The sequence below is a fragment of the Aplidium turbinatum genome, chromosome 17, assembly GCF_918807975.1.
Source record: "Aplidium turbinatum chromosome 17, kaAplTurb1.1, whole genome shotgun sequence".
Taxonomy (NCBI): domain Eukaryota; kingdom Metazoa; phylum Chordata; class Ascidiacea; order Aplousobranchia; family Polyclinidae; genus Aplidium; species Aplidium turbinatum.
This window is the reverse complement of record NC_137488.1, coordinates 8,408,767-8,433,429: the sequence shown is the minus strand read 5'-3', so window position 1 is coordinate 8,433,429 and position 24,663 is coordinate 8,408,767. Positions and strand designations below refer to the sequence as shown.

General features: G+C 36.7%; 1 protein-coding gene across 1 annotated transcript; it reads left to right on the top strand.

The window, feature by feature from the left end:
- The first annotated feature begins 5,375 nt into the window (after nucleotides 1-5,375).
- Nucleotides 5,376-24,544, top strand: LOC145786783 (uncharacterized). Its single transcript, XM_082598525.1, has 10 exons — nucleotides 5,376-5,484; nucleotides 13,842-13,987; nucleotides 14,446-14,504; nucleotides 15,154-15,523; nucleotides 15,681-15,760; nucleotides 16,871-16,953; nucleotides 17,649-17,825; nucleotides 19,264-19,362; nucleotides 22,653-22,792; nucleotides 23,479-24,544. The coding sequence occupies exons 1-10, from the start codon at nucleotides 5,378-5,380 to the stop codon at nucleotides 23,613-23,615; spliced, it is 1,398 nt and encodes a 465-aa protein (XP_082454651.1). The 5' UTR covers nucleotides 5,376-5,377; the 3' UTR covers nucleotides 23,616-24,544.
- Nucleotides 24,545-24,663: the final 119 nt, after the last annotated feature.

Here is a 24,663-nt window from a genome sequence, read left to right as displayed (position 1 = left end):
GAGTGTATGATAGGGTTGCCAGGAAGCAAAGATGTTCACATCTTTTAAACTTCCAAAACCGTCGGATCAGGACTTGTACTCGTCAGATCAAGTGAGGTTTATTTAAGATTTAATTCATTTTCTAAAGTTCTAGATTGTTGTTTCCAATGAAAAAATAATCAAAAACAATAAATTAGGCGGCAATCGTAAAAGCTTTTTTTGGTCAATTAAAATTTTACTTAATGAAATTCGGGTCCCACAATAAAACATTTTTCTAATTTAAAACGAAACTTTTCAGAAGGAAAATATTTCAAAAGGAAACAAAATTGAAATCAAGTTTTTTTGAAGAGTTTAAGCATTTTTTCTTTCGGTAGTAGAATAAGTTACAGACTAACGTGAAACAGACATGCAAACATGCAAACGCAACAGCAGATGAGATGAACTGCGATTTCCTGTCAACCAACTCGTGGTAGATCAACGTTTCCAAAATTTTCAAAGAGCCTATATCAGCATTTCTTTTAGACTGCAGTCGCACGAGGCTGATAGATCCAGCTCAAGAAGCAATTGAATCAGCCGGAATATATGAAAACTTTTCAGCAAAAATAGGCTAAAGTAAGTTAAGAGGACTGCAACAAATAGATAAATAACTAAAGTCAAGAAATAAGGTTAAATAATAGTTTACAATAAAAATTTCAAAAATGTGTGTTAACAGAGTTAATTAGCTCATAATGCTTTTTTTTGGTTTGAAGTACCAACACCAAGTAGGCCTATTTAATTTATCTTAATGTAGCAATAGATTTTGCACTGTGTAGTAGCCTAAAATTATAAAGATAAAAGTACAAAATAACATTTTTAGACATACACTTCTTTTTCTAAAAGGCAGCGATTTTCAGTCAACACCGATTACCGTAAATTACAGTGGGATAATGCAAGTTTTTTTTTTTGAAAATCCACACTTATCTTGAAAACCAAAAGTGGTCATTAAGAAAGTACAAAACGTCGTATTGAGTTTGCAATATTCAACAGGTAGCCTATAAACCTCAGCCTGGCTTTAAAACTGACCTTATAGCAGCGGTTATCCGGGGTTTCGCGGAACCCAAAGTTTCCGCAAAGCTATTTCAGGGGTCCGTGAAAGTTTTCGACTTTGCAGCATGATTGATAAATTACAAATTGAATTTAAAAATTGGTTGTGTTTTATTTGTGTAATACAGTGATTCTCAAACTGTAGGCTGCGACGAAACGCCCTTGAAATTTCAAAGGACATCTAGGTTCGGTTTCGTAATTAAAAGAAAATGATATAAACGAGTTAAATCTTTAAAATTATGTTGGCTATGTTAAACTTACTTCTTTCTTTTGAGACAGCAGATTGTTGACCAATGCTTAGCTTAGAAATGCAAACGTTAGTCAGCAGTCGATTCCACTCACAGTTTTGCCATGACAATGATTATTAGCCTATATTAATATTGATTACAAATGACAAAAGGGAGAAATTCTTTGTAACAATCGCAAAATTCCATTAATTTTTGATAAAATTTATTGAAAAACAATAAATCAGCATACAGCTTAGTGATTTTTTATCCTGTGAGCCAGTGCCGGTCTTTGGGGTGTGCAAACCGTGCGATCGCACAGGGCCCGTAAATAAAGGGGCCCGCAATTTACTCAAACAAATGCAGTAATTTTGTCATTTCCAATGGAAAAATTCAATAAGTGAATTCAACAAAGGAATTAGCAACAAGAAAACATAGAGACTCAACAGGTGCAACCTATTTCATCCCCTGAACATTTCGTACCCTAAAAAGATCAAGAAAAAAAAACAACATAGCCGAAGTCGCTGATAGGAGTTGCCGCAAACATTTCAAATTTCTCTCGATCTTTTCAGGGGACGAAATTTGATTTTGTTACTCCGATATCAGGGTACGAAAGCGGGGTACAAATTTTTCAGGGGACGAAATAGGTTGCATCCAGACTCTACATATTGTAGCTTTATTTCCGAAAAATGACAAAGAATGCATGATCTTATCCTTTTGCTATGCCAACGGACAGCACCATTTTACAGTAATATTCATACCCAAATTTTGAACATGCTCTCAGAATGCCCCGAATTCAAAGTAATTTTTAAAATTTTCTGGGGGACGCCCCCCAGACCCCTCCGCCGCTGGGTGTCGCCTTCGGCCCTTCGGCGATCCCGCTGTCAGGCTTCGCCCGCCGACCGTCAAACCACTCCCTCCCTTTCAAAATACCTAGTTACGCTACTGAATTGAACATTGTCATTGGGCCCGCAAAGCATATTCCGCACAGGGCCGGAAATACCCTAAGACCGGCACTGTGTGAGCCAACATATAGCTCACAACATAACTTCGTCGATGTCATTAATCGTCATAAGTGCGTCGCGAGTTCAGAAACTCTTGCGTGTCGCTCGAAACTTATGGAACATTTGTTTTCACAAAAATATTTTAAGGGTTCGCGTCCGCTTCGAAGGCACCACCGCTAAGACAAAAAAGTTGAGAACCAAGTCCAGTGAACCACACCACAGGTGCTTTTAATTTTGCGTTTCAATAGGATAGGTCAAGAAGTTTTTAGCTGTCAACTTCGTTTCGTTGTGAATTGAAAACAAAACGATTTGCCAATAAGCAAACGAGAGTTTGGCACAAAATATAACAGCGATTTTTTCGTCATAAAATTCATAGCCTTGATTTAGTTTCGATTCAGTTTCTTTGCGAAAAATTTTGTTTCGTTTCGACAAACATCATCTCTACGAACAGCCCAATCTTAGCCTAAGCTTGCACAGCAAATATGATTTAGCCTAAGTCATAGCATCTTTTCACAAATTGGGACTAGGTGGGCAAATGTTCAAAAAAGGGCACTTTTACGGCGAGAGTTATGTTAAAAAGGGTACTTTTCGCGCGTAAATGATGGGAAACAGGGCATTTTTTTCCCGAGCTTAAAACATATGGGCTAAGCTTAAAAATGTAGATTTCTCAGGCAAATTGTGGGTAAAAAGGCATATTATACCTAGACTAAACTTTTGAGACCCATAATTGATTTCTATATTCTAGGGCTACTACCATATGTCGTCTTTTAAAAGTATTTGTCCTCTCTTTTTTTTAAATGAACTGTCCTCCGAGGACACTAAAAATGCTCAAATGTCCTCTTTTTTGACAGTTTTGTTTTTCTTGCTTATATTTTCAACGGGATTATATTGCTTGATGACGTTTCAGCGAAGGTTTGTAGGCTAGTATTTTTCTAAACATTTTGCATAGGCTACCAATGTAACATGCTGATTTATAAATTCTACAAGAAATTGGCGCATTTTAAGGAACTGTTGTTGAACGTTCATTGCCTGGTTCACTGTATAAAGATATTAAACGACATTTTAAAGGCCATGCTTACACTTTCACAAAAATTATTTTTTTACCTACATACGTTTTATATTGATACAACGCTTTTAGACATTGTTAATTACCAACTCAGTTTACTTCCTTTGTTACTTGAAACAAATCGAAACGAATGTCTATAAGTGCAATGTGTATAACACCTAACCTCCAGCAAAAGAAATCGTGACATGGATAGGCCTACAGCTTTGCTAGGAAAGGCAGATTTTTAGTGCACGTCATTTTTAGCATCTTAATGGTTATGTGCACTTGTGCAGCCTACTGTTTTTTATCATATTTCTTGCAAGTAACATAACAATTTCGTTGAGGCTGGCCATTCCTTGTTGAAAAAAGTTAAGGCTTGGCTACCTGGAGATCGTGCCTGATTTGTCACATTTTGCAGATTTTTGCGATTATGGTTGTCTGACTGAAATTGTCTAAAAATTAGTTATGTTTTTTACTTTTTGCTGACTCTTAATAATATAAAATCATTTTTTGTCTTAAGGAAGCACTAAAAATAGGAAAAAATAAGTTAAACGTTCAGTCAATCTGATTTCTTGTTGTTTTTTTGGTAGCTTTTGCTGCGTAGGCCTACTGTAATGATCTAAATAAAAATGATGTAAACGATTCTTCAAGCGTAAAAGTCTATTTGCTGGCGAAACGTGTCCTCTTTTTAGGCGATGAAAGTATGGTAGGCCTACTATATTCATCCTCGCCCACAATATTTTATAAATAATAATGTAGGCCTAATAAAATTTAATCTAGCAACATTTAGTTGCAGAGGTCTCTGTACTAAAGTAAAAAGAAACAACTATGATAATAGCCTACTGTATATGAAACACAACTGCTAAGATATTATAATGAGTTGAGTCTTTGCAGAATTAGATGATTCTAAAGAGCTGGTATTTTATTTTGATGAAAATCAGGAAACAAACTTCATTAATTCAGACATTTAAAATCTCACACAAAATTTGAGGTACTCACAACACAAATTGACAATTAATCTTCTTGAATAGAACATTAAGGATATTATAAGGTGGGCTCATAAGTTCTAAATGTATGCTGAAGATTTCCATTTAGCTAAGTCTTAAAAATTGCCCACCTAGTTTCAAACTAGGGGGGCAAAGAAAGGGCTAGGAGGGCAAGCAAAGGGACTAGGTGGGCAATTGCCCACCTAGTTTATATGTGAAAAGATGCTATGGCTTAAGTAGATTGATTGTGCAGATTATAATGATTGGTATCGCGTTTCATCGTTTGTAAAAAAGATGTGATGCAACACTATGAACTTGTGTGACAATCTAGTGAACCATCAGTACAGAATAAGTAGCCTACTTTTACAAAATGATTTGCTCCGCCGTGCTTGGTTATCTGTGCATGAAAAGATTTTTTGCTTTGGTTGCAGAGTGCAGTCCACTGTCAATTCAGGTCCTCGTTCTCGTTTAGCCTCCTGCATGCCTTGCATAGCATAAAGTTAATCAATCACTAAAAATCTTTTTCTTATTAATTACAGCCCAACAGTAAGGGTGTTAAATTAGCCTCTCCATCACTTGCCTTGATCATGGCGACAGCTGTCGTGGGTGAAAAGAATTTTTAATCTGGAATACTGTATTATCTTACTGTATTTCTTTGTCAGCCTTGTTCTATAAACAATATGAAATAACGATTTCAAAATTTGCTTATTTGAAAGAAAACATCTTAAATTTTTTCAAATATTTTGCCTTGTCAGCACTACAAGTCTGCAAATTAGATCAATGTCACCAAGGGTTGCTTTTCGCGTTAAAGCGACTGTGCGGTTTGAAGTAAAAGCTTACTTGGCAGGAAGCTGGCAAACTTGTGTCAATCATTACTATTCCCACCTGCACAAATCAAACTCAGATAATTCTGCAGATTTGACAATTGCTTTTTGTTCAGGACAACTGTTCTGCTTTTTGTTTAATTGCTTTTTGTTCAGGCTACATTTGTACATTGAACAGATTTTTTTCATTTATTTACCACAAAAGTGTTTATATAGAATAGCCTCAGAAACTATGGCTAATGAATTGGATCTTACTTTTCTGACACCTGAAGAAATCAGTCATCTTCGCGGTGTTTTGAAAAGATCAAAGAAATTAGAAGAAAATCTCAAAAACAAAAAGTATGTTACAATCTTTTGTTTGATTTTGTTTCAAACTGTTGTTAATAGTTTCAGCATTTTAATCTCAACTTAGCATTTGTTTGATTCAATTTAGCATTGTAAATGAATTATATTGAGTTTGCTCTGACATGGTGTCCGACGTTTTTTTCGTAAACAGTTGTTCGTAAAACAATTGTTCGTAAACAATTGTTCGTAAAATTAATTCTTCGTAACACAATTCTTCGTAAAGCATTTCTTCGTGCATGCAATTGACCGTAAGACTAAATGTTCGTAAAACAGTTACAATTCTTTACGGACAATTAATTAGGGTAGCGTAGCCTATATGCTAGAGATGTGCTAGATGTGACGTGCTGTGTAGACGAGCAGACAGAGTGTAGAGTCCCTGATTCAGAATGGCAACGACAAAGGAAAGCCAAAACTTTTGTATGGTGGCCAGCTTTATTACAAAGATTATAGCGCACTTAACGCACAAGGGCAAGAAACTACTTATTGAAAATTTGAGCATTTTTAAAGGAAATGTCCTGCACGAGTAACAACAGGGGCGCCGAAACAATTTTTGACTGGGGGGGGGGCAGGATTATGAAAAAGGGCACTTTTGTTGCTGAAAGGCCAATTTTTTTAACTTTTAAGATAAGATATAGCGATAATGCTCATCTATCAGCTCACTATCGAGTAATGATACAAGTTTCCGGTATACAAAGAAGGACATCATGCTATGTTATAATGATGTAACCTACTGTGTTGCAAAATTTGTGCTGTGAATATTATTTTGAGCTTTTGATTGAAAGCTTTTGATTAACGATTTCAAAAATATTTTCATTGTCGAATATCTCGAAAACTAGAGCCAATTCGAAAAAACTAAGTGCATTTTCGTAATCAGGGGCCTTGAAATACTATAAAATGACTCTCACCTTTATTTGTGCCAAAATTTTTTTGTTGGCCTGTGTTATAATTAGGTTAAAAGCGAATAGCAGAAATTGTTATATTGCAAAATGTGCAGTAGCTTACATGACTTTAAAAGGGCACCATTGCCCCCCTGTCCCTCCATGATGCCCCCCTGCCCCCCGCTTCCGGCGCCCCTGAGTAACAACTGAAAAAAATGTTCACAAACAATTGACCTATCACCTATTTACGAACAATTCGGCAGCCGTGGCCGAGTGGTTAGCGCGTTGGGCTCGCAGTCGAGAGCCTGCATGTTCGACTCCAGCCACCCGCACTTGCTGTTGTTTCTCTGGGCAAGAAACTTTACGATAATTGCCTCTACCTAGTGATCGATTTCGAGTAATGGGTAGTACCAAATTTAAGTCATAAGTACAGTAGACAATCGGAAACAGACATTGCCGTCGGCTGCAGCGTGGGTCAGGTGTATGTCGGAAGGCGTACACCGATGCATAGCGCTCAAGTCCGCTTTCCCGCAATGCAGGATAAAGATAAACAAACAAACAATTCACTATACCAACAACTGATGTATACGAAGAAATGATTTACGAAGAATTGTTTTACGAACAACTTACTGTTTACGAACAATTGTTTTACGAACAACTGTTTACGTACAATTCACCTATAACCCTCTGACATATAGTTATATAGCCTACTACGGTAGTAAGCCTACCCTATATTCCATCATGCAATATCGTGATTGTTCTTGTTTCTGCATTTTGAAACGAAAAGTCAGTCAAATTCGATTTTCAAGTCTAGTCAGTCATTTGGTGGTAAAATTTTTGTTTTGGTTTTAGCTGTTCAACAACTTCCATCACAAGACAGTGTTTATAATCGCCCCTGCGGGTCACATTTTTGTACGAGCTTGTTCAACTTTTACTTTTTCGAGGCCGTCTGACGTGCTTCTTCTCAAAGTCGCCATCAAAAACTTGTGCAGACTGGGGTATCCAGAAGTTTTGAAAATGGGAGAGCGATCGTTGAACAAAAATTTTTTATGAACTTTGAGTAGTGACCTGAAATATTTGCATTCATTTGTTGAGAACTCTCTAACTTTTTGTTGGGATCGCTACTTACTGCAAACATTTGCTAAAAGTTTAGATTAGATATTTAGACGCCCCACATCGAGGAGATCAAACCATGTCAAATGACGATGCATAGAAGCAATGTATTCTTTTTAACCGGGTTTGAGAGTGAAACTCGCTCAGCATTACATCACCGCAATTTTAATAATCAACTTCTTTTTGATTCTAAGATGTTTTGTAAGCCGAAGTAATAGTAAGGTAAATAAGCAGTGAGCACCTTTATTAATTGAGGCTTTTGTGATAACGGATGGAGGTAGACATTTGTACTTGTGATGTTTTTTTGCAGATTAAATTAAGGTTATAATATTTAATATCTTTTCAGGTATTACTATTACCAATTTATTGCTTTTTCATATTTTTGAGGACTTTCTGATGATCCTCCTTTTAGGGTGAAACAGGCTGTCAAGGGTTTAGAACTCTAGAGAGTAATAACTATATTTGATTTTTATGAAAATGTATTCTCAACAAGGGTTTTCTCAAACGAAATTGTGTGTAGAATCCGAATTTATGGAAGGCTTTTATATATTGTGTCGTTTTCGGTCAGTGCAGTAACCTTTTTTAAAACTAGCTACCAAATTACGTGATTTACGCATGACAGTAGCCTACATACGTAGGTCACAAAGCATTGTCTTTGGCGTCACTTTAATTGTTACGTCACAATTACCCCCTTTATAAGCTCGGGTGAAATGACTGCTGGGTGGGTAACCTTGCGTTATGCTGATGAAAAAGGTTATTTGTTTACAAGACATGTGCACATAAGATCAAAATAGCACACACAAGGTCTTCAACGACTTCTCGTTTGATGAAAGGTTCGAGAATGGAAAGTGCAAGGGAACAAGATACTAGGAATGTTTTCTACATGGGTCTGTGAGCAGCAGATGGCAATTTGACGAGAAGTATCAGGTACACGTCTAGAGCTTGACGAACCATAGGGTTAGTCGCAAAATTGTCCCTGGTATAATTATAAAAATAAATATTATATTTGGTCAGCAGTGGTCCGAGTTCGCAGATCTCTCGAACGCGACAGTGAATCAACGGATGACGATTTGCAGAACGAGTCGGATGAGAGCAGAAGCAATGTCGTTCTGCTAAAGATCTTTCATACGTATTCCAAGCTAACCGTTTTTTGGGAATGCTACTTATCTTAACTGACAAAAAGCCGCTAATTATAGTGACGATGAAGTTGTTACAGTAGGATCAGACGATACCACAAAAGCAGCAGGTTGTGAACTTTATGATGTTAAGGCCAATCACATAACTGAAGCGATCCCGACAAGCGTAAAATACTTACCACCGACTATCTTGAAAATGTAAGCCACAGTGGAGCAGATGGTGCAGCTGCTGCACATGAATAAATAATCTTTGATGCCTTGCCATTTTGAGAGATATAGATGTGGAAGATATCTGCAGTTGATTTCTGGATGACGGACAGAGCAAAAAACTGGGAAAAGCTCCTTGAAGAACGTGTGTTATAGAAGAGGAGAAAACGTTGAAATGTTGCCCTCATATAATATTAGAAATTGATCATGTCATTGACAAGGTATCTCGACGAGTTCGACTAGTTCAAAATCAACGATATAGGCTCTATCTACGAGAATTATAGGTAACTGCATCAAAAGGTGTTCAACAAATCACATGATATGGTAGAAGGCAAGGTGCGAAAAAACTAATTTTAAAATACAGAGAGCAAGAAAGATAAACCGCAAGCATACAATTGTCTGTTCAAAGGTGGATTGTTACGTTTTATGTACAAGATTTTTAAGATCTTGGCTTGATACTCAGACCTGCCTCTGGACATGATCTCAAATTACTTGATATAAACTTTGTTTTCGCATTCTGTACCTGAGAAAATGTGAACTTTAATTGCACTTTTCTGTATAGAATTCAAATTCAGGTGTTTCCCAGCTCTAGTCGATAAATGTCTTGTCGGTATACCGATGTATGTCAGGCTTGCATCATATCCAGGGCCTCCGAGAGAAATCATGACTGGTCGGGAAACAATACTAAAAGTGGGCTCCAAAAAAACATTTTTCAGCAAAAATACAAGTGACGAATTTGTATCATGCGTTGCATCATGTGTCTTAAGCCGAACTTGGCTACTTTCCTCATCGTGAAATTGAATTCCTTTAAAGTTTCGATTTTAAACAACGTATAAATATCTATATGAAAAAACTTCTTTCAATAATTATGAAAATAAACAAAAATCACTCGACTACGCTTGCAGCAAAATTGCCCATGTTGCTCAATATTTTCTCTTGAAAGAATTGCAGTAAAGTTATATGATGTGCACATGCACACTTCATAATCATACATGGTGCCTTTGGCCACGGCCGTTGAAAGGAGAATTTAGGTCCCGTACCAAAACGATTTTCCGGCCCCAAATAAAGACACTTCCAAGAAAGATGCACCATATCCAAAGAATGCAGTATAGTTTGTTCAAACTCTCTAGTGTCAAGGCAGTGCGGGATTGTTTGCTGATGAATTCTTGTCTGTTCGTTGTGTGGTATCCTGCAAAAGCCGCTTTTGGGTCGGTGATAACGTCTCCTCCCTTGACAAGTCTGCGTCGCGTTGGTCCAGTCATGTTGTGAATCGAAATTGCTATAGGTCAGGGTTACTCAACTAATCTTAACAAAGGTCCAGTTTGACAAGTTGAATATTTTTAGCGGTCCGGTGAATAAGTTATTTCACAAGCAACAACGAAAGTTAAACTATCTGGGAGTGACTATTGGGGAGTCTGGGAGTCGAAGGCCCCAGTAACTACGATAATCACAGTAAAGATTGCTTCCTCCCAGTAGAAATCTGTTTAAAGAAGCCCTGAAACGTGGCAATGAGGGTATTCTTCCAAAAGCTCAAGGTCCACCATCAACACCCAGAAGGTGTGGATTCGGACCGCAGTCCGCCAGTTGAGTAGCTCTGCTATAGGTGGTAATTTTAGTATAACCTACAGTAGATAAAGGAAAAATTGTAAACACACAATGCGGCAATGAAAACAGCTCAACAAAGTATTCAATCCATTCCGAACCTTTTGCCACGCAAAGTTACGGATCACAGCATCAAATAATAAAGATTTTGCAAGGTCTAATTTGATGCACAACGTCAACATGCATAAGCTTTTCACTCGGTTTTGAGTCGTGGTGGTGCGTAAACAAATCTTACAAATTTCTGTGTGCTAAAACCACATTTTCAACTCGCAACCGTTGGGGGTAGGCTACTGGTTTATGTAACAAATTTTCAAAGCAACAAACATATTTGAAAAAGTGTTTGGAAAGTTGCAATCAATGATTTCCTTGAGTAGACATCGTGGGATAATGCGTTCCGGTTTGCTGGGTAGCTTTCTTTCAAAAGTAGCCTACCAACTTATCTAAAATGTCATTGTTGTACAACTTGTTTAAATTTGTTCCACATGCCTACAATTACACATCAGACATACAATGATATTTCCATAGGACTTCAAACTTATCAAGGATATCTGAGTTTGTTGATACATTTGTGAATAAACTACCAACAGCTAGTGAATCCTTTGCAACATAGAGTACAGTAGAATAAATTTCGTTTGTAAGATTGAGCTGGTGAAGCGAAGTTGTAGGAGCGTTCTGTCCCCAGAAATTTTTTTTTTTAGTCCATAGTTCCTGTAACACTTTCCAGCCTACATTTCAGCTTTCTGTAACTTTGATTACATCTTCCTTCAACTTCATTAAATTCATCAGCTTATTGTCCATTCGTCGTCGTCGTCGTGTGAGCCTCCTCTGGGGCCGGAAAAGATTGAACAGTTCTTTATCGCTGCATAAATAGGTTAGTAGGGTGAATCTCGCTTAGGACTGTAATCTACATAATGCAGAGAAGCACAGGTTTGAAACTGCTCAAGTAGGCTGCTTGGAAATGGTATAGCTTTCTTTAGAATTTCCTATCTGGCTTGGCTGCAATTGAAAATGACATAAGCTTAGTCGATCAATTACACTGCTAAAAAATGATATAATGTTTGGACAACACTGCACACCATGAACTCCAACTCTAGTGCATTTAAGCAATGACATCCATAAGAAGAAAATAGGCAAGAAGGGTTTACTTTCTTCAATCTTGCTTGGACACTTTTCCAAATATGTTGGATCCATTATCATATGCCTGGCAAACGCAGTTTTTCATGTCAAGGTACAGTTGGTCAAGCAAACATAAGTTAATACACGCTTAGCCAAAGCAGCACTAGTTTTCAAGTTAGAACAACATAAGAATGATCGAAAAATACTTGTAAAGTTGTAACTACCGTACGCATTTCATTCAATATTTTGTTTACTTTTAGGATGATAAATTTTTGTTTTAGTAGTAAAAATGGGCCCCCCTCAAAAGTGACAAAACGAAAAACTACTCGTTTTTCCTTTACAATGTTATGCTAGGGGGGAAGTAGCCCGACTTCCCCCCCCTCTCGGAGCCACTGATCATATCTATATTGTTGATCAGCACCTATATCGTTGAGTTTGAGCTAGTCAGAAGTACTGTGCAGTGTGCAGTCTTTGCTTTTTCCTGTTTATAGATTTAGTAAACCATTGTATTTTATTCAGATGTAGTTAAATTGCATGTATGTTATTCCTGAAGAGGACATCTTGTGATGTCGAAAACGTTCGATATTTAATTTGTTGCGTAGTTTTGTGTTACTGTAAATGTAATAAACTTGATAACGTTGCTCGGCTTCGTATGCCTATGGTTATAATCATAGGCTTTCGACTCAATGGACTGATCACTACAGATATTTTTGAGGCTTAATTTTTTATGGATAGCGAAAAATAGTTTGCGTTAAAATTTGTAGTGAAGTAGGTAGGAAAGAGATAATCTTGATTTCTTTTGGAGTTAAATTTCATTGTGAGAGATTTTTTTCTTTCAAAAAATGTTCGTTTCGAACAGCCCCAATGATATTAACTCTGTATTGTCAGATAAAAAATTCTATTGACTCCATGTACAGTATTTGGTTCTTCCTTGGCCACCTAGGTAGCCATAGTTTTTTGTTACAATTGTGATATTCAAAAGAACTCAATGATATTCGGGGCTTTCAGTCATGCTGTATTTTTGCTAGGGAAATATTAATTACTATCGACTTAATTGTATATAACACTAACTAGCAGTACAAAGTGTTCGACGTGCAGTGGTATTGGGCATTGTGACGTGTTCTTGTCATGTTTCTTGGAGGTTACGTTGATGTGGTGCAATTTTGTTTGATTCTTTCGTGCGCGTACCTTCGTTAATTGAAAAAAAAAAAACGTGCGACTAGATGCTTTTCTTAATGAGAAACTGATACCATTTGACAATTTTGAACCATTTCTAGCTTTTTCTAAATCTCTGCTATGTTTGGCATTTATTGTTTTTCGTTGTGATGGTCAGAAATAAAAACAAAGTGAACTGAGGGATTCTCACTTGCTTAGCTTACAAAAGCGATAAATAAGTACCTGCGCAAAGATCTCATTCATCAAGTCAAATGTTACCCAGCAGACAATAGTCATGGACTTCTAAATAGTAGCACCTGGACTGGAAACTAACTGGACAACATGAGGCCAAACAGTTGGTACAACAGTTGGCCAACAGTGGGCCAACAGGGTTAGTTACTTGGCTATTGGCCCACTGTTGGCCAACTGTTGTACCAACTGTTTGGCCTCATGTTGTCCAGTTAGTTTCCAGTCCAGATGCTACTATTTAGAAGTCCATGCAATAGTCTCGTTTCCTGTTTAACGTTTAGTCATTTTTCCAACGTTACTACAATGTCCAGACTACAAAAAAATGTTCATAAGATGCATTGTTTGTTTATGGAATAAAACATTTAATTTACAATATCCATAGCTTCGTTTTTACTGTTATCATCTCGTAAGAACCTGTTTCATGCAAATACAAAAGACAAGATCGCATGATGGTGATGTTACTGTTAGTTGGAGTTACTACTCAGGGTCGAATTCATAAAGTTTATTTTACTAAGCATGATTTGATAAAAGCTGTTTTCCCCCATGTAACTCAACAACAATATAGTGTTGACTTTTTACACACAGCATTTTGCTTCTGTAGCCTATGTCGTAGGGTAGGGTGTCTGTATTTTTGTACTATTTAGTTTTCTACCAGTAGATCCACGTCATGAATCGTTCAGATCAAGCTTGAAACAATCTTAGCAATTTTGAGAATAACATCTCACAAAACCTGTTATAGTTTTGAACAGTGTGAACACCGAGAAAGAACTAGCCTACCCAAAAAGTGAATTTCGTTTGAAGCCCAAAGATCTTTACTAATCTGAAAGCAAGTCGTAACCTACTTTAAGTGTTGTTGCTAAATACAAACACATAACGATTATTCTGCATGTTGCAGAAACGGCGAACGGGAAGTCACTTCTGATGACGTCATCAGGTCACGATGGCAGCAAGCTCACAGTTCTGAGTGCGAGTCTTATGTTCCTGCCCAGGACGTGGTGATAGCTGCTTTGAAAGGAGATGAAAGGGTGTCAGAACCGCTGGGTAAATATTTTGTTGACATTTTTAACAGAAAGTGCATCCTAAGAAATTACCGTGCTGAAACTATGGGCAGTGTGTTCTCACGTTTAAAAGGTGAAGGTTGTTCCATACTTGATTCGAATGGTCGAGAATGAAAAGATATGGTTCTCATTGTACTAGCCTTCGGCACTAAAGAGAGTAGGGTGCCTGATTCTTTTTTCTCTTGGTGCCTTTCCTCTAGCAATTTTGCCCACCCAATTTGTTATACCCTACTTAGGTAGAGGTAAGCGGTGTTTTCAACAACCAGCTTAAGCCTGAAGTCAAACTAGGTTTGCATTATTGGAAAGCCAACGCCTTATTTGCTGCGCCATCTCATGTTTTAGATGCATAAAAAGTTGTTCCTATGATGCTTTAACAAATTACATGATTTGCAAAAAAACAAGATCAACATTGAATTCAAAGCTGTCTTTGTTTTTTTACAGCAACAGGAATAATCGACAATGAAGTCGAAACGTATCCCCACCAAACTCATGACAGAAGGGTAAGACTAAGCAACAGAACAACAAGACTTCTTTTATTAATAGCTAACCTAGAACAACTCAATCACATTGTAGTATTTTATTTTGATTGCCATTTTTCAATTGCTTTTTGCTCTGTGATAAAGTTTAAATTTATGTTGCTGACATGAAAGATTTGAAGCTGTGAAACGTCAAAAAGAAGTCATTTAAACTATCAATTGTCATAAGCCATAATGGCTAGCCTATAATATTGCACACTAATTCAGCTATACATTGATCAAATCTAGCCTACCAATAGATGCATTTTATTTTTGTCATTAAAATATTTGCTCCCAAGAAAATTTCCTTCTTTTATCTCCTTGAAATTTTCATTCTGACTCCGTCACTGGACTGATTTGCTAACCTCGCAATAGCCAAGCAACATTATTTCGTACACAAAAAAACGCTTTTCTCTCCTCTGATAAAAGTTTAACATTAAACAAGGTCATCATAATGACAAAGCTTTTTTTGTAATTGTAAAGTTTTTATCCAACATTAGTTTGGAGTTATTTTTTCTTTTCTCGGAGTATTGAACTCTTGTGTTTGATTTTTTTTACTTGAAGTATAGTAGGCTACGACTGTATTAGTTAGTACACTTAGTTTAACCACCAAGCTTCTTAAAACATATTTCAGATCTCAGACTCGTCATCCATGGAATCATTAGATATTGTCAGACCACCTCCAAAAGTACAAGTAATTCCGGACAGTGAAAGCGAAAATACCTTACTCCAACTTGCCATCACTGCTCCTAAGACAGTTAGTCAATCACTGCAAATCTCAACACCAAGAAACTCCAACTATGAACGAAGCCAAACACGTCTAAACTCATTATCAACACCAAGGCTTCCTAGAAATAACCGAGATATGCCAAGACACAGTATCAGCTACACTCCAGTCTCAAATTCTTCCAGAACCGATGTCAAACCAATCGAAGGGTTAAAGTTAAGAGAGGACAACAGCGAAAGCACTGAGGATAGAGACCGTGTTGTGTCATTGCTTTCAGGTAAGGTTTTCTTTATAATAATTGAACTAATGTACCAATTTCAATGCCTTTAATTATACATTTTCGTGAAAAAGTAGTCGCTTCATCGATATTGGTCGGTGGATAAGTAATCGTCTGAGCAATTTAGGTGAAGTCAATGTATATTTGTTGTCCGTAGAAAACTCGGAGTCCCCACTTCCCCATTTACCACGCAGCAATGGCAGATCAATGCGATCAAGATCAGCTATGTATGCAGAGGTAAGCTTGTAATTACCATCTAATCGTTTAAAGTAGGCTATTGCTAGTTAATAATTTGATCACCATTGCTCAGACGTTACCATTGACCGGAGTGAGATCGATGCAGAATTGACAAAGAACTTAACATAGACAGCAGTGGTCTTATTTTAGACAAAGAAATTTTGCTTACTTTGGCCTGCTGAACAGTGGTAAATGAAACAGTTGCGTTGTATGACTTACTTAGAGGGTTGATGGGGCCAAGGCAAATGCCACTATACCTTGCTAAAAGTATGGTACTGATGTTTAGTTGATAATAATAATAATATTGCTTTTTATTTTCAATTTCTTCTTTATGCCACCATCTAACAATGGTGAACTACCACGATGTAGTTATCAAAAGCGAAAGTATTTGCTTGCAAGAAAAAACTGAAATTCTATCATTCCCCACAAAGACTCTGGTCAAATACAAACATTTTGACAAGCTTTCCTTAATAAGAATTTGATCATTTGACAAATTACTTCATGCATTTAGGCTACAACTGTATCTCAACTTTAATATACTTTGAATATCGTTAAAAGTCCTACTTTGTTGTTTAGGAGTGGGTTGTCTCGTATGCCTTTGTCTGACCTACCGCTTTTGGAGCCCTGTTATGTAATTTACCCATGCACTGTACTGCTGATGTCTATGATTTAAGTGCAACCACAGTAGGCCTACAAAAACATATGTAGCCTACTGTACTGTACAAACCTTACTGGCATTCAACAAAGCTGCCTTAAAACATTGAAACACTGAAGTTAAATATTGTCCTTCAGCAAATATCTGCTTTCAGCAACACTGGAATAGAATCGATCCTTTTGGTTTTAGCATTTACTCTCTAGAACTAGTCGGTTAGTCTCCATTTTGTCAGTGACTGTTTGGAACTTTACGCGATTAACTGTCTAATAAAAAAAAGTTGCATGACGAAAATTCCGCTCGCCAAGAGACTATAATTTAATTGCAAGTCACATTGTGGCTCGCTTTAGTGCACTGTACGTTTGCCAAGTCACAATATTTTGAATTTATGTTTACATGACAAAAAAGCGCTTTGTTGCCGGGCGAAGAAGAACTTTCTTATTTGCACATTGTTTCAGGATTTTGTTGGAGAGATTGAATTAGCTCTGACGTATTTCCCACCAGACGCTGTAAAGCAGAAAACTTTCCCTTCCAAAGGAACGTATGTTTCGCAATCGTTTTTCTACGGCTTGTTGCTTGAAATATGCATACTTTTTATCTTGTTTTTTCATTTATTTGATCCGGATGAGTTAAGTAATGAATCTCAGATAAATGCTCGAGGGATTAATCCAGAATGCTGTCAAGTCGTTTAAACCAAATTTATGTACCGAAGATTAAGCAATCACATTATAAACTTTTGAGATCTTACGATATATAAAAAATACCATAAAATTTCAGACTTCCTTTATTGAACATTAGCTTGGAAGTCACTGGCTCGGTGCCCTCAGATGATATATCGATATAATTATGTGGACCTATATTATGCTGTAGCTACGATTACGCGATTATAATGTATTCCTGTTTGATTTATGCTTTACGGTATTTATCAATTGTACATCAGGATTTTAATCTTGCTTTTGTCTTTGCTCTACAGCATTTTACATTACTCGAAGGACAATATTTCGACACAATTATCACATTTTGACATGGCAGAATAGAGGAGAGAGAAACACGAGTTATCTATGGTCTATGTTTAACAAATTTTGCAAAGATTTAAATGTAAAGTTTAAAGTAAAGTAAATTTGGGGCAATGGTATCGACATCCAGTCGTTCTTGCTTTGTGTGGGTGCAATTGATCGACATGAGTTGCACACGGCCTAAGTTGCCGTGAGTTGCATAAATCTATGTTCGCTTCAGACGCTTTCCTCAAAACAAACAGCTGGATGTTCTTACTCGCAAAACCTACGTCATCTTGGCTGGCTCGAAAGTACCAGTGGACAAATTAACCAAGAGTGGTTCACGACGCGACAAAGATGGAGAACTACATTTACTTGTTAGAGGAGCTACAGATCTTCGTCTTCCGAGTGCAGTGAGGTGAAGTATTGTTGTTAAGCGCTGTTTTAATGTTAAACTTTCCTAATTATTGAAATTAACAGTAGGCTATAAGAACTTCACAAAAAATTGATATTGCGGTACAAAGCATTGATAATTGATAAGTCTTAATAGAAGAGCTTCTTGGAAATGGTAATGACCTGATTGTTGTAAAATCAATAAAGTTGTTTTTATTGTTAACATTCACAATATTTATAAGATTGAAAAGTGTTGCAGTAATTAGGCCAGATATGTTGTCTTCCTCCGAAACTGTGGAAAATAAAATTACTTTTTTAAGACCTTCATCCAATCGCATGGTTGGTGGTGGGCTTGGGTTTAGAGAACGGGAAAACAAATAAAAAGCATTATAGTTGTGTTTCCTTGCATGTTAATTGCCTGCATGAGACTGAGTCGTCTACCATCACTGAGATTGGCTGGAAAACTTTCATATTCTCTACACTTGACTTAACAATGACCTCATTTTACTTACTCACGTATGCTTAGTTTTGCAACGTAAAGAATAAATAACAAACTACTATAAATTCTTGAAAAGAAGATGCAATCATCTACACTAGAAAGAGTGATGTTGTTCTATGATTCAAGACTGTGACCCCCCAAAAAAAACAACAACAAAAATAAGCGACAATAAGTAGAACTTCTCAACAATCCCAGAAGGAACTATTTTTCAACATTTGATCTGATGTGGTGAAGGTACATCTTCGTTCGCAGAGTACAGAAAAACCTCCTATGAAGAGGATAACGCCTCATGGTCAAGCTACTGACAGTGTTGCCGGATGCAAGTGATAGAAATGGATGAAAAGAAAACCTTTTAATGGATTTAATTTATCGTATTTTCAATAAACAAGAACAAGTTGTTTACGTTACAGCTGTAAAACTAACATCAGCTAACGTGTGACCTCTTCTTTTATATGAAGCAAATGAATCAGTTTTGCCAGAACCTTAGATTCATTTTGCCAAGCTATCTAACAGGCGAATGCCAGTTGTTTTGTTGGAAAAAGAGTAGATTAGGCAGCCAAAAATTATGTGGTTGGTCGTTTGCTCTATTGCACCACACTGGCATGCAGCAGAGGTTCTCACGTTTCAACTTACCATACAAAAGCCATGGACTTTTATTTTTAAGTGGTTTGGGGCCACCCAGTCTTGTTGCTGAAATTCGACACCAGTTAAGGCTCATGTTATCCATCTTTTCACAATGAACTCTGGTTCGCGGAAACTTTCTTAGGCTTACCATGTGACAAACGAATGCAGGATCTGCAGGAATAGCGGATCCCGAAAGAGTGCTAAAGGGAATACACTATCATCGCATTGTGTAGCTTATGCACTTACACACATGCTTGCCTACACTATTACGTATACACTGTTACAGTGTTACTTATATCATATGTACATTGTACATATGTATATTTATGTTTTCTTTTAGGAGCAAAGCTAAGACATACGTAAAATGTTATCTTCTTCCCGACCGCTATCATGGATCCAAAATGAAAACTGAAGTTGTTAAAGGCACTGAAAACCCAAGGTAAGGTCATGACGCAATCAATCAATAATAATGAACAATAAAACAATCATGTGTAACGTAAGGTGAGTCCCATACTTGATCCAAGCATCGGGGGATGAGAAGATAAGGTTCTCATTATAACTTACTAAGTCTTTGGCACTAACGACAGTAGAGTGGCCACTGGCTAGCTCCTTTTTCTCGGCCGCCTTTCCTTCAGCATCTACGCCCACCCAATCTATCACACCCTGGGTATAGAGGGAATTGGTATTTTTCAACAACCAGCTGAAGCCGGGAGTTGAACCAAGATTGCATGATTGGAAAACGAGCATCATGTATAGAGTTTACTAATTATAGTGATAGTTAGTAGTAGTTAGTGCTTAGGTTTTGAAAAACTTAATACTATAAATCGATGTTTTGACTAACTATTTTTCACTAACTTTTATTTGATCTGAGTGTGTGTTGGCCATTTCAAATAAGGCACGCTCATGGACACGCTACATAAAAAGGTTTGAGATTGCTTTTAAAAATAGTGAAGTTACACTGTATAATAGCTTGTATATGTTTATACCACTACTTTCAGGAATACCGAAGTAGATTTTTGTGACATACGGAGATATTGTCACTCAATCCTTACTTCGTTGCTATAGCGCACATATTCGAATTATCATTAATGAGATGGAAATTATCATACATTGGAAATAATGACAAATACGATGATACAGTATATTTATTCTACTCTAACATGTTTGTATTATTGTATATCGTATAGTATTGAATGTATTTGATCAAGATTGCTGAAAAAGATTACGTTATGATGGCAGTCGCTTGTAAAAAAAAAAAAAAAAAACTGTACTCATCGCAGATATGCGTTGTCATTAGCGCTTTACAAAACAGACAGTTTCAGCACGACCGTGTATGAGGCAAAGCTGAGTACATTGCTATTCTGGATCCATTTGCTCAATGCTGAGTGTTAGGCAAGAACTAAGTGAAGCATCACTATTGTAAGAGCTTTGGCATGGCTTAACAACTTAGGGTATAGAGCCAACGCCTGAATGGAATTGCTTTTGCATCTGGCTGCTTTTATTTGTATTATGCATAAAATCAAAACTGATCAAATGTAAACGAAATCTTTCATACGAAGGGTTCGATCTCTTACAAAGCACTGCCGGAAGAACTGCGACAGCTGGTTGAAAATCGCCAATTATGAAGACTTTGTATAACGCTACTTTGCACCCAACTGGTGTGAAATAAATTATTATTATTATGCATAAAATTGTTGGCAATTTATAGCAGTCTTTGTTCTCCAATTCAAAGCAATGGGATACAATATTATATGGGTTGTTTTAACCATGTTGATGGCCTGTCTTCTGTGGCTATTCTAGTGACGTCACAAATCTGTTTTTGGAATGTTCATGCTTGTCAGTACAGCCGTCACGAGAAGCTATTATTAGCAATGACAGAACATGGCTAGTCATCAGTGGATACAAATAAAATACTTCATTTTTGCCAGATGCTATTTTCCCTTGTGAAACGCTGTTTCAAATTTGAACATATTGATAATTTGCATTTGATTTTGTAGAAATGTTACTAGCATCATGGAATGGAAATAACTCTGTAAAAATAAGAAAATGTTGACTCGTTTATCGTGGAAAAACACTGAACAAAACCAGTCCATTCTTTGTGACATCTGAAGATATTGTAGCTGAAACCTTTGCTGCAGTGACTGCTGCAGTGCACGCAGTCATTAATTTCATGTGACTGAACAGTTTTCCAAAATCGAAGTTCTTAAACATCTATGGCTAACCTAAAGCAAAACATCGTAGAGTTTTTAATTATTTGCGATACTGCATACGACGTTTGTGAACGTTAATAACTACAGATGTTTGGTTTCTTGTTTTGATACGTTGCCACATAACTGCAGAAAATGACTTTTTAGGGAGAGTATGCCAGCTTTTATTATCTCATTTGCAATAATTATGACTACTGTAGACTACCAGTGGACTTAATATGTTGTAAAACTTTATAGCTTTGGACAGTGGGAATATTTGTTGAGTAGAAATTAAATTTTGATCATTTTGTCAAATGAATTATTAGATAGTCTTTAACGAAGTTTTGATAGACAGGAACAAAGCAGGTAACAGAGCAGTGACCAATAGAAACATTCTTTCAATCTGATAGCTTGCATTAGACAACAGTTCGACTGATTCTTTTCATTCTACCTATTGAAAGGTCAATAGTATTTGAAACTTTAAGTCGCAAACGCATCTATTATTCATGGTTAATAAAATGGTTAGTAAGCGCGACTACAAAACAAGGTGATACTTGTCATGGTCAGCGCTCGCCTCTTACTGTATGTGTTGTGTTGACATGTCATAATTTGCCTTAATAGGGATTGTGCGGCTGGTAATCTAACAGTATTCTCAGAGTATGTGTTTTCATTTTTGACAGGGTATCCAAGTGTAGTTTGTCATTGCCTTTTTTCTAACCCTTTGAAGTTAGCCAGCTGCCGGTTTTTGTCCATCACCGCTAGAGATTACAATAGAATTTTATGACATCATGAATATGTCACTTCTTAAACCATTTTCATTCTGCGACAGAGGAAGTCTTCAGAATAGTTTAATCGCGTAATCAACAGGAACGGCCACACGGTAGAGACAAGAGCCTAAACTGGAACAATCATGCCACACTAAAAGGAAGGAGAATCATATCAAAAAGAAATGCTTGGCCTTTATATTTCAGATTAGGCCAATTGGGCGCCTAACAAGTTGCGTACCAAACTACAAACCATTTTAATCCTGCACGAATGTTTGGAGTTCTAGGCCTACTAAGATATTTCTTGTCCTCCATTTAACAACTACGTTTTCCCAAAGATTTTTGTTTTCTTTTTTTGGCTCTGGAGACTTTTATTTACTTAGCAAACTACTATCCTATTGAAATGACCCAAAAGCAATAGACAATATAAATGTTGAGGTTCGAATCAGAGAGTTTAGTTGAAGATTTGGGAGGCTCTCCTTAAAATTTTGACTATTTTACCTTGTTTTGATAGCATTTTGAACCACGATAATAATTTTTTGTTTACAACGCATTTTTATATTTGATCATAAATTGATTTGGGCCAAGCAATAGAGCTGTGAGGGGAGCAGGTCTTCTTTGGCGCAGAAAATGGGCTGCTGGCACCTACGTGGTGATAGTATCATAGTAATAGTATACGCGCCGATCATGATCAGTTTGTTCAAATTCCTTGCAGGGCTGCCAGTGTATTTTAAAACAAAAGCATTAAAAAATGGCTATTAACTGGAATTTTTCTGCAGGTACGACCACAGGTTTGTGTTTAGAGGTTTCTCCCATGCGGAGTTCAACGATCGGACAATCGAGATCGTGATTGGTGGAATTACCGCAACAAACGGGCGACATCTGGTGATCGGAGGTCTTCGCCTTTCGGATGGAAAACGTGAGAAATTTTAGGTTTTTCTTTTTGGCAAAACTTAACCTTTAGTAGGCTACTGATTTTGTAAACTCAGTAAAATCTCAAAAAATTATCTAAACTGATTTTTTTTCACTAAACTTTTCCATGAAAATCTTCCTTTAAATTCACAATGATCCAACAGGATGCGTAGCGTGGCAAAAATTTCAAAAAAAGCAGAGAGTATCACTAAATTGATGAAGACAAGTTTCTTAAAAAGATTTCACCACACAAGTGTGGTTTCGTCGGTAGGCCTACACGTCTGCAACAATTAAATCAAATAATGAAATATTCTGAGACTTAAAAATTGACCAGACTTGTCATATTCACATCTTTTGAACATCTGACAACGTTGAAGCGATATAAAAAAAAAAATTTTTGTGTGTTCAGAATGTTTTTGTTTTGTATCTAACTATCCATAGTAGGAAGACATTATTAAAGCATGAAAAATCTATGTTTGTAGAAGAAAAAAAAAAAAAAAGAAGGTAATTCTGCTTGTTCAAATTGTTACGATTCAGCTTCTTGCTTGTTCTTTGGTGATAAAAAACGTAACTTGACATTCCGAAACATTTACATTCTAGTCAAACCAGAATTCAATTTCATTGATAAAAAATTTGACATGACCGATTATTATTAATGCCATTTGTGATTGCTCATATGCTTGTATGTTTAAGAAATCGGAAAATATGCATCTCTGAAAGATTCGAATGAAGAGGAGATAAAGTTCTGGAACAGCGTGTTTGAGAACCCGAGCAAAGAAATGTCTGCCATCATTCCACTCCGCGCAAAGATAAAGTTAACTTACAAATAACCATCCTTCGCAATTGAACCATCGTATATCATTTGTTGTTGTCAGATATCAAATCAAATTTCAATTCATTGTTATCGTTCTTTATTGATTTTACGAAATCTATGGTCAGCTATCAGATCTTGTCAAAGGCAATGTTTTGACGGCAACTTCGTATTGATTGTTATAAAGCGAAGTGCTTATCCAACATTTGTTCAATGTATTTTGTTATCAAATTTGTTTAGTGGACAACACTGTATTGTACAGGTCTTACTTCCTATCATCATAGCCTACTGACATGCATGACAAAGTCAATTTTTTTTTTTTTGGTTTATTTCGTCAGTTTTTGTTTTCTTGGATGGTATTATTCAGTCAGCAAAAATCCGTTGCATACATCGTTTCAACATCACTTGACGTTGAGAAAAACAGTAAATTTTTGCTGGCTGGAAAGAAATTCTTCCCCGCAGTGCAATGTACTTGTGTTTGTGAAAGTATTGCCACAATGCGATTTCTCGTTGCATTGCACCCATAAGATGGCTTTAGTTATAACCTTTTGCAGTCATTAGCCCAGAGCGTAGGAACCAAGCCGTCTTTCCTGACGAGGTAAATTTTCAAGCTAGGCTATGTTCACGTAGGCTTCCAAAATATTGTTTTAAAATTTCGGAGACTTCATAAAAAGTATGGCCAATGGAGAATTTTTAGGTGTTGTTATTCTACACCTTAGGAACTTACTATACTGGTCACGCCACTGGTTTCTTTCAGGCACACGAACGACAGCCTCTCACTGACAAAGCGTTTTTTGTGAGTGGGAAAACATCAGTGTTCCCTTACAAACGTGTTTCATTAATATGTGGCGAGAACATGTATTTTTAATCTGTGTATTGCAAAATACATCAGAATATGAAGTTGAAAGGAAGTCTCGGAAATTGTTTGCAAATGCACGAATTTTGAACTTTATTTTATAGGCTATTTCAAATACGATTAAAAATATTACTTTTACAAATGCGTGTTATGAATTGTTTTTATTTAATAATAATTATACACATGTTTTGTATTAACTCGTGAATCATTA